This window comes from Sycon ciliatum, chromosome 1, assembly GCF_964019385.1.
Source record: "Sycon ciliatum chromosome 1, ocSycCili1.1, whole genome shotgun sequence".
Classification (NCBI taxonomy): Eukaryota; Metazoa; Porifera; class Calcarea; order Leucosolenida; family Sycettidae; genus Sycon; species Sycon ciliatum.
This window is the reverse complement of record NC_088643.1, coordinates 52,779,751-52,790,563: the sequence shown is the minus strand read 5'-3', so window position 1 is coordinate 52,790,563 and position 10,813 is coordinate 52,779,751. Positions and strand designations below refer to the sequence as shown.

The 10,813-nt window shown below is 45.6% G+C and overlaps 1 protein-coding gene and 1 long non-coding RNA gene across 2 annotated transcripts; both read left to right on the top strand.

Annotated features, from left to right (window-relative positions):
• The first annotated feature begins 195 nt into the window (after positions 1 to 195).
• Positions 196 to 4,332, top strand: LOC135831013 (calcipressin-1-like). Its single transcript, XM_065343254.1, has 3 exons — positions 196 to 804; positions 3,285 to 3,464; positions 3,632 to 4,332. The coding sequence occupies exons 1-3, from the start codon at positions 604 to 606 to the stop codon at positions 3,851 to 3,853; spliced, it is 603 nt and encodes a 200-aa protein (XP_065199326.1). The 5' UTR covers positions 196 to 603; the 3' UTR covers positions 3,854 to 4,332.
• A 631-nt stretch (positions 4,333 to 4,963) lies between these two features.
• Positions 4,964 to 10,037, top strand: LOC135807031 (uncharacterized). Its single transcript, XR_010551418.1, has 2 exons — positions 4,964 to 5,140; positions 9,081 to 10,037. It is a non-coding gene; the product is annotated as an uncharacterized LOC135807031 (long non-coding RNA).
• The last annotated feature ends 776 nt before the right edge of the window (positions 10,038 to 10,813 follow it).

Genomic DNA, 10,813 nt, shown 5'->3' with positions numbered 1-10,813 from the left:
TGTGCTTGACATGTGGAGATGACAGGTGTTTGCATCATTCATGTCCCTCTTGACTATGACTCTAGTATGAGTTCGCTCATGTTCGCGCGCTTCCATCGATCAAGTGATGCCACTCGTACTCATGAGCTCATGCCAGTGCAGTGCATGCGTAGGATCCTTTGAAAAAGATTTGATCAGAAGCTAGTAGCAGTGGATTTCTTTCTCAATCACCAGAAGATTCCAGAGACAATCCTTGTGCGTGTGGTGTGTCGAGTCCTGGTGACACTGTGACAGCACTTTGCGGCGATTTCCGGGAAGGAGTTTCTTCTCACTACCGCTCTCTTGTCACTGTGCGCCATTGTAAGGTACCGTGGTGTTCTAGTGCAGCTCCTCACAGCTGCCAAGACTAGACACTGCACTGATCGATTTGAGCACGGTAGTCCTTATTCCTTTTTCGTGAATCGTGGTTGAACCTATCGGTATCAATCATCAAGTGTATCTCTAGCTCTGCACTGCAGGCTGCCGAGTACCCTGTACCCTGGTGACTGCTGGTGCAGTAGGTGTACATGTAGTTCGAACCCCCGAACACTGCTAGCTGTGCATCCTTGAGCTCATGACATTGCTATGTTGGCCCCAAGTGAGGGACATGATGAACTGAATCGTCGTGGAATGCGGCCAGAGGTCAAGGATGTGGTGTACGTGGTCGAGCCAGACTGTGACGATGCTCATGGGTTTGCCAACGATATAGGCACGCAGAATGAGTCCAGCTCCATGCTGGTCGTCAATAACATTCCTATCATGGTCTTTGGCAATGATCACTGCAAGGTAAACTGATACAATGCTGCTATCAAGTTAGTTCTTTTTGACACACACACACGCACACAGACACACACACACACACACAGCCACATACCCCATCCGTCACTTACTCAAAAGGCTACAGCCACATTCATTCAAAAGGTTTACATAATTATTATGGATTTGATAGACTTTGAATCAAGACGTCCAGGGTAGATGTTTAAGATGCAAATTGTGACAAGCGCGGCGAACTTACGCACGGTTTCTCTCGTTGGTGTTGGAGGAGCCCACGAAATGAAGCGGCATTAGCGTGCAAAACATGCGACGGTGCTAAGTGTCTTTTCAAACATCAAAAGAGGAACACACAAAACGGGAAAATGATCATGGGTAAAAAAGAGAGGAAACTGGCCGAAATTGGCGAAAACCAACAAAATAAGGAAAACAAAGAGGGGAAAAAAGGGAAACTGAGCATGTGTGTAAGGGAACAGCTTTGTGTTGGGATGGCAAGTATGCAAGAGCACACTGACCTGTCACCACACTTGACTACTACTGAGTAGTAACATGAGTACAACACAGTACATGTAGTGCCACTTAGGTCAGTTAGGTCATGTGCAGCAAATCTCAGGTCATTTAAGGGTACTAACTACTATAAAGTAGCCTCTATTTACCACTGTAACCAGCATGTGACTGGTTTATGTGTGGCTAGTATGATGGATTGTTTAGCACAGTGCCAGTGGGCCAGGCCCAGGGGTTACATCTTACATGGAGCACTCAATCTTGCTAGCTACTGCTGGCTGTCTCTCCTGCCCTGGTTTGATACTGATGCTATTGATAGTAGTACAGTCAAAACTGTCGTAAGCGACCGCTCCTTGGTGCAAGAAAAAGCGGTCTCTTACGGCAGATGGTCTCTTACGGCAGATGTATGGTAAATCCGGCATACCGGGCATGCATATAATTATGCTTCCATGTACTCAAATCGACGAGAATAATGTGATTTTTGATATCATTTTTATTGGATATAGGGGCGCACTTGCAAGACAGAGCATTTTCACACCTTGCAGTTGACAGCACACTGGCAAGTACAGTTTCGCACCTGACTGAACGTGGGTCGCGGTCGCTTACAGCAGATTTGAATGCAGCCACCGTGCATGAAATCGCGGTCGCTAGTCGCGCACAGCAGATGGTCGCTCTGGACAGATCAATTTGTATGTGAAACCGTCGGTGCACGGAAAATCCGGTCGCTAACGGTAGATGGTCGCCTACAGCAGAGGTCGCTAACGGCAGATTTGACTGTATGTTGTTAGCCTTGACTGCACATGACTGTACATATCCATGGCCTGTCTGTAGGTGTATGCATGCGTGGGTGTGGGTGGGTGGGTATGCCAATTTCACAGGTCAAGACACGCATGTGCCAGTGCAGTGCATGTTGTGTCTGCTGCCACTAAATCAGCATGCTGTCTCTAACTGTTATACTGGCTACCCCAGGAAGTGTAGATTGTGGATAGGTACAGTCCCATATTCTGCACACAACGCACCACACCCATACACACAGAAGACCATATTTAACACCGGACTGGACAGAACAGCAAGACCAGAGACAACAGCGGGCGCAAATAATAAGCGCATCGAATTTCGCAACACAAATGTGTCTTAGTTCGCATTTCTGGTAGCGGAAACACTCCCTCCACTTTGGGTCAGTTCTGTCAAACCTAACGTATCCAGCCGCCTCCTCAGGTTCCTGCACGCTATCGTTGTCCTCCCCTCTTCGTCCAACTGCTCCAACAAATTCATTAGTCGATCTGCGAGCTCCAGGATACCATCAGCACCGTCCAGCAGCATGGCTTCAAGAAGTAGCAAAACAGCATCCCAATCTTCGGCCAACGCCATGATGGTATAAAAAAGAAACTAACCACAACAAGAACTAGAGCAAGAGAAAAATTACTCGGACACCTAAGAGCTGGAGAAAGGAAAATTGAAAACGACTTCTATTTCCTTCACCGTCTGATTTTCTAGTCGCTTGCATGTGGAGTGCGCGTCCGGGGTTAACTAGTTGCCATGGGTAGCCACGTAGTTCGATAACTCCTTATGTTGGAACACGGATCCGCATGCTGTGTACGTAGAACTTTCCGTAGATCGATTATGGTTTTTACTGACATAATTCTGTAGTGTGGAAGCTCTCTATTACCATGATTACTGACCGGTTTCGCTGCTGCTAAGGCAGCTCATCCTGCCTGGCAGTGTGTGCGCGCGCACGTGTGTGTTTATGTGTGTGTGTGGCCCCAGCACCAGTTACAACGTCTGACATAGCTGGTTCCCTATCATCGCTTCAACAATGGGTGTATATATGTGTGTGTGTGTGTGTGTGTGTGTGTGTGTGTGTGTGTGTGCGTGTGTGTGTGTGTGTGTGTGTGTGCGGGTGCGGGTGCGGGCATGCCAGGATCTGTGCTTTCGTATGTGCGCATGTGCATGCATGTCGTTTCTCGTATCCTCTTTTTGTATAACTGCAGCACAAGCTGGAGACAATGTTCCTGGCACACGGACATGCAGAGTTTGAATATGTGAAGAGTATGAAGCGCCTTCACGTCACCTTCAACTCAATCTTGCAGTCATCCTCAGCTAAAACTGCCATTGACGACATGGTCTTCGAGGGCTCGACACTACGGGTTTACACCAACAAGAAAATGGAGGTAGGAAGTTTAAAAATGTGAGTCCTTGTGGATCAACTGTAAATTGTGAATGTGCTTCTTTGATGTGTCTTTCCTGCACTGTCGGATTATCGTCGAAAGAAAAGGAGCAAATACAGCAGACACATAGGACTTTATTTGTTTGCTTGCTTTTTTTGTTTTGGCACCAGGTTGACCATCAGCGCCTTGCGCCGCCCAAGCCAAAGAAACTGATGCTCATATCGCCGCCGTCATCACCGCCGGACGGTTGGGAGCAGGCGCCTGAGAACAATCCCGCAATAAATTATGAGCTGGTGGCAGCCTTGGCCGGTATGAGTGACGATGCTGGAGAAATCGAGCTTCAGGCGGAGACGGCGCAAGCTCCCAAGCTAGTCGTGCAGAGTGGCCCCTGATCTACTTTAAGTGTATTGACTGAATTCGAATCATGTATTTGTTATCATGCTACTAAAAGGTTAGGATACTTCACCTGGTCACTTAGGGTAGAGGTGTATGTAGACCATAGCTATATTTTTGATGAAGTGTTGTGTAGACTTCCCCTGTCGTACAGGTACCAGATTCTATCTCCTACCCCCCCCCATTCTTGCCTTGAGCTGGTCTCACATTTTTATTTATTTATGTTGGCAATATTGTCTTGATTTTTGCTGTGTGTAATTTATTTCGACTGTCATACATGTGTCATCATTCTATTCTTTTTAAATATTCACACTGAGAACACCAATGACCATGGTGACCATAGCACGATTGCCTCTTGCTGCTTGAGAGTGAGAGTACCGACATCCAAACTACTTGGCATATTCTTCAATAATGCTGTGAGCTCAGTAGTACTTGCAGAGCACCCTACCTGCTTATCATAACACATTGTAAATTTTCAAGATGTTTGTAATGAGCCTGAAGTGTGTCCTTTTTATGAGTATTATCGCATTTTTGTCTCAGAGGAAACTGGTTACACATTGTAAATTACAATTTGTAATACCTTTCTGACCCCCTTCTCACCACTCACCGCCATGCAGGTAGACCTACTAATAACACATGCATGTGTTTCAATACGATTACGAGTGCATGTGCATGATTCCAAGTAAAGAGTGTGCGGCTCCCGAGCTATAGTGCACTGGCATCCTGGACAGCTGTCAATGTGCCATACACTGTACACCGGCAAGAGTCATAAAAATGGAGGTATATTATGTATCAGATTGCAACGACCAGGAGGCTCTTAGTAGTGGCTGCAAATGACCGATATCCGTCACTTGCGGCTCTGTATCAGAGACCTGTAGCTGGCCTGAAGAGTTGTAAAATTACTCCTTCGTAGCCGGGGGAGTCAGAGCGAGGGCGATTCACGGCTTGGTCAAAAAACTGTCGGCCTGGAACGTAAACGTGGAGCTGCCGACACAGTTCACCTGGTTCACACGCCTGACCTGGCATGCTGCCTTGCGTGAAAGGAACATTTTTCCGAAAGCAAGCTTCTTCTCCAAAATTCGAAATTTCTTTCCAAAAATGCCGTCGTCCTTGATCTCGAAGCTGAATGTTGTTAGGATAGAAAATTAGCGAAGATGTAGCCGACCCATTCTGGCAAGCCGTGTGCCCTCTGGATATGCAGTTGTTCGCCATGGTCAACAATCTTCTTCTCCTTCGTTCGTACTTTCACTTTCCTGACCACGAATACAAGCGGTACCCATGCTCAGGTAACTGGTTAGTGTTTATTTGTCTGTCTATGCACATACATGTAATACAATGTACTGTTCGTGCTGCAGGCACTGGCCGACCATGGAAATAGAGGAAGCAGCCAGCTTTCTTTGAATTCTCGTGCTTTCAACAAAAATATGTACACACTTTCCTTGGCTCCTCTTTCCCACCGCCACCATGCATGCACAATCGAGCTTGCTTTAATGCCCTGCAGTGCAGAATGCTCCCACCACCGCAACTACCACCGCCGCCACCACTACCAGCAGCACCACCGCCACCGCCACCACCACCGCCACCACCACCGCCGCCACCACCGCCGCCACCACCACCGCCACCACCACCTCCACCACCACCACTGTGACCACCACCACCACCACACCACCACCACCACCACACCACCACTGTGACCACCACCACCACCACACCACCACCACACCGCCACCACTACCATCACCGTGACCACCACTAGTCTATAGAAGCATTGTCGTGCACGGCACGTCTGCAAGAGAAAATAATAGTATGCCAGTGCTGTAATGCCCTGCAGTGCAGTATGCTCCCGCCACCACCACCACCACCACTAACGTTATGGAAGCATTGTCACACACTGTACATCGATCCACAAGAGAAAATGATGCCAGTGACTTACTAGCACCTCCATGCTGCATGCGGACCTGGACACAGCACTGTTCCCTCTGCAGGAAAGGGGGGGGGGGGGGGGGTGTATTTCATTGTCCCTGCCTGAAGTAATAATGACTACATGACATGATATCCAGCTAACTTTGCCAGTAACGAACGACCCTTGATCGGGCATGAGAAAAGTGTTGGTATTTGGGAGTTGTCGTCATTCACGGGGTTGAAAATATACGGCTATATTGTTACTAGGTCTGAAGATAGTCTCACTATCCGTGGGTTGTTATACCCGTGGTTGACTGCAGATACGTTTGGATTATTCTATGAGTATATGAAGGGTATACGTTAAATATTTTCCTGAGGACATAGCACGAGGAAATTATGGGGAATGCAGTACATGTATAGAATGGTGCAATCCATTTCTCCCAGGGCACTTTCCCAAGACTCCTTCCAATATTCACTCTTGGCGCGACCCTTGTGAACTGAGCGGGGTGTATCGTTGAATATACCCCTCTCAGAACGTCTACTGATTGGCTGAAATCGCCCAATTCATACCGTTCCATGGATGTCAGGGAGTCGTAGCACCCAAGGAAACAACACGAGATCATGATACCCAAAATGATGTACTGTAAAAGCGGAAATTTTCAGTGGTGTTTTATTTTCGGTAACTTCGGTGCCGACAATTTTTACCGAAAAAATGCACCGAACTTTTTCGGTACTACTTAGTGGTACTAGCACCCTTACCTGGAAAGCGGGTATTACCGAAAATTTCCCTCCACCGAATCGCCGATTTTGGAGAATTCCGAAAATATTACACTACCGAAAATTTCTGCTTTTACAGTACACAGATTGGATCCATGGAGATTCTACATGATCTGTGGTTTATGCAACTCGTGATTGCGGACTTGACTCACTGGCCCCAAGCATGGGTCAGTCAAGCGATGCTATATGCGAGCATGTATGTATCGCACTTGCCCCTAAGGCAGTTAGGGCAACTGTCACTGGCAGCCCAGGGTTGAACCCACGTTATTAATTTTTGAAATTTTCTAGGGTGACACGAAAAGCTTCATGCACTGGGTGGTCACTCTCTATTCATGTATACCACTCTGCCAATAGTGCATAGAGCTCTCTTTCGAGCTGCCCAGCTGGCCCTCGTTATGATTTAGGCTGAAAGTCTACCGTGCCGTCTCCCTTATGCTATGACTCCATAATGCATATGTACAGAAGAAAAAATCCCGGGACTCCGTTGATGAAATTCTGTTTTGTCAAGTGGGCATTTTTGATTATTGTGAATGGCGTGTAGTACCATAGTACAGTTCCTTTTGCTACATAACGTTTGCACAAGTCACCTTTCAGCAATTGAACTAGGAAGATCTATGTCTCTGATCTTGTCATTTGGCCCGGCAGGTGCTGTGCACTAACAACCATTGTCAGGCACCCTCGAAAGACCAACAGCGATGAGTTCATGACCCAAGCATTATTTGGGCCGTTAAGTTGACTAAACGGGAGTGTAGCAAGCTTTGATCGGCGTGCTTGTGAAATGTTGTCCGAGCTGAATAGAGTCTATCTCCTGCAGTTTAGTACAACAGTTTCACACCTAATACTGTAGATTCGACGTCTCCAAGAAAAACCTCCATGGAGACTGGAAACTATAGCAGATCATAAATTATGCAGCAGCTCAGCTGATTCCTCAGCTCGTGTCTAGATTCATGTACTTTGGTAAACGTGTTGTGGCAGACTCCATGTGCAAAGCTGCATACTCTTGGGATTATTGATTCTTGCTGATAATTCCATTAACGTTATTGCATAGATATGAACATCATAATAATTGAATGTTGGCAAGACCCAACAAGGTGTCCCTAATGACTTACATCAGATCTTCACAAAATGCACATACTGTAAGACATGATTTTATAATATACAATCATGTCTTACAGTATATATTATATAACGAGGAAGCAAATCTAACGTTTTAACGGATGACATTTCTTCGTTATAATAAGATCCGTTGAGGCCTTACTGCTTCATATATGCTGTGTGTGGATATGGCAGAATACTGCAAGATCGTTAACCTATGAATTTTGGACAATCGTTAAATTAGCGACTCATTATAATAACATGTCTTACAGTATATCTTGAAAAGCCGTATTTTGGTTTCACATACACGTCTCATTTCTATCACAGAGATCAGCAGCCATGGGCCATTGGTGGCAATACTGGTAGGAGTCGCCCGAGGCTAAGCCATTAATTTCCGTTCTATACCCAATATACATACCTGAACTGGGCACAAATCTATCCCATTCCTTGGTGCTGACCCCTTTGATGCGCCCCCGAATCCCTTAGCATTATTAGTACCTCCAATTCATTTCGTCATCAGCTCACCGCATGCTCAGTACTGTGTTGTAAAGTATGCAAATTTTCGACGCTTTTAAATTGCAGCCTCCCCAGGGCAAAAGCACATCTCGGCCACATTGAAATTTCAGCCTGTACTGCTGATGCCTGTATACACTGTCACATTGAACCTTGCGAAACAAATTTTAGGCTACAAATGCCCAGTACATAAAAGGGGAGAAGGCACTGAACGAAGTGTTAACCTACGAATACAACCTACGAATACAACCTCAGTGCAACAACATGCTCTTTCTCTTTCTGCTTGTGTAAGCAGAAAGAGCACGTTGTTGCACTGAGGTTGTATTCGTAGGTTGACAGTTTGTTCAGTGCCTTCTCACCTTTGGTTACGTAATCTTGTTACCTTTTGCGTTTCCTCTAGTAAATAAATGACAACCGCTCTATTCAGTTGCTATTCACTCCTGGCACATGCACTGGACGCAAAATTCTTTTATTAGTGATGTCGAAAAAGTATGCGGTTGTCAGTTGACAAACCTCCTTTTATTTACAATTCAGTTGCGTGATGTCCACCACTTTCCGAATTAAAACTGCACAGGCCGATATTAGCCGAAAATAAAATATGCGCCGAATATGCAGTACCTTGCGCACTCTGTTAGAAGACATTAGGGCTACTGGGAATGAATGCTCAAGTAAAATGATGAAGTACAGTAATACAATACTATAGGGAGTTCATTTTGGCATGAATGCACCAAGCCAACTCTCCTATACAAACAGTATAGTGTTGCTGCCAAAAATATGATTAGCTAAAGTTGCCTTTTTGCATTATTATGGTTGAACTTTTTTCCTGTAGCTTCGTTCCCATGCTGTGGATTTAATCACGAAATTTGTTAGCAAGACGAAGAGGTTTTATGTGAGCTTACTATTATTCTACCTGCACTTGCTTTTATCTTTTTTATGCAGGACTCTGAGAAGCTGGAGGGACCCCACAAACCTCAAGCATTGAGGATACAACTTTTAACCAAGAACCAGGCAACATGATGTGCATGTATCACGTTCGCTGTGATTGCATCGTTTCAGGGTACACTGACAACATACTAGTACTAGGAACTAGTCCTTGATTAGCAGCAGTGGTCTGAATTATTGCCTGGCCGCTATTCATATAATCCTTTGGTGCTTACTCATCGCCTTGTTCTGTCTCTAAAATGGCGTATGGGTGTTCTGAGGCTTGTAATATTTGCTCAAGCCGCGCATTGGCATTGGTGCATGTCGGTAAATGCCAGCCACTGCTGCCTAGCTCAACATGTTTTGTATGATGTAGAATGCGCTCTGTGTATCTACAATCGAGTGACCTGCTTGTGTGGGCTAACTGTAATTACACCAACAGTTGCACTAGTATGTGCACTGTGCTGGCACAGTGTATCATACTCAGTCTTGTCACTTCTTCTCCCACGTTTACTGTATTGTTTAATTCACTGTACACATCTTGCCCAGCTCCTCTAAGGCCACACAGAATTAGTTTGTTGTTTTGGGCCACTACACTCAGCTGGTGTAAGGTTGGTCTGCTTCTCTCTTCCTTCTCTTCGACGTGTCCAGCCAATCATTCATGTCAAGCTTTGCATAACTTAGATCACTGTATATACAGTCACCTGGCTGGAAACGTCCATGGCTGCAAAATCCCATCTTTCTTGAGGGACCCCATTTTATAGAGTGGACGACATTCACTTTCCTGATAGACTCACCTCAGATGTTGGTACACTGTATTTTACCCATCCCTGATTTGTACATGCACCACTTTTTAGGCAACTCCGAACAGTGAGAATGTCTGCTGTGGATAGTTCTCATGCTTTTAAACTCATTCGTAAACAAGTACGGTTTTATACCACCAAAATGTAGTTCATTACAAGTCGTCGATTATGATCCTTTGTTGAGACGAAAGCTTCGGGACCTGGGAGTACTTGTGACATACCCATATCATACTCTGTCAGGTTCTGAAGCTGTGTGCTGTGTGCCAGGGGTTATGGCGATCGAGTGCATGTATGTTCGGATAAGGGCGTGGGAAAACACTCATCTAAAACATACTCATTTTCTCATGCATACTTTCATTTCTCATTCTTTTTGGCACACACTCCTGCTCCTCGAAATTATCATGGTGCATGTTGATGACAGCCTGCTGCCATGCAGCCTGAGCAGTTCGGACAATCAATCATTCGGATAATCAGCATTCTATATTACTACAGTTGTAGCAGCTGTATTTCATGTACAGTACTACAGTAGAGTCAGGCGCCGAAGAACGTGTTGCCCAAGAATGTCCAGCCTGAAATGCTAAGAACACCACCGCCTTAAGTTTAAAAGAATGGCGGTGTTGGTTTTTCGGTAGGTTTCGGGATACATAATTATGATCCTAACATGATTGTTTCTAAGAACATGCTACAAGAGCGCAGCCGGATGGCTGAAAAATAAGAACACCCCAGGCTAACCTCTTGGACACAACGTTCTTGGACGCTCAACTCTACTGTAGTATGGAAGAACACTCTTCGGCAGGGATGTTACATGTTAGAAATCATGCGTACAAGATGCCTATTTAAGTCTGCTCTTCTTTTATGACAAGCTTTGGCATGCATGCAGCTCTTAATAAATCCCAAAGGTGGAGTGCAATGACATGTTTAATAAGTCCCAAAGGTGGAGTGCAATGA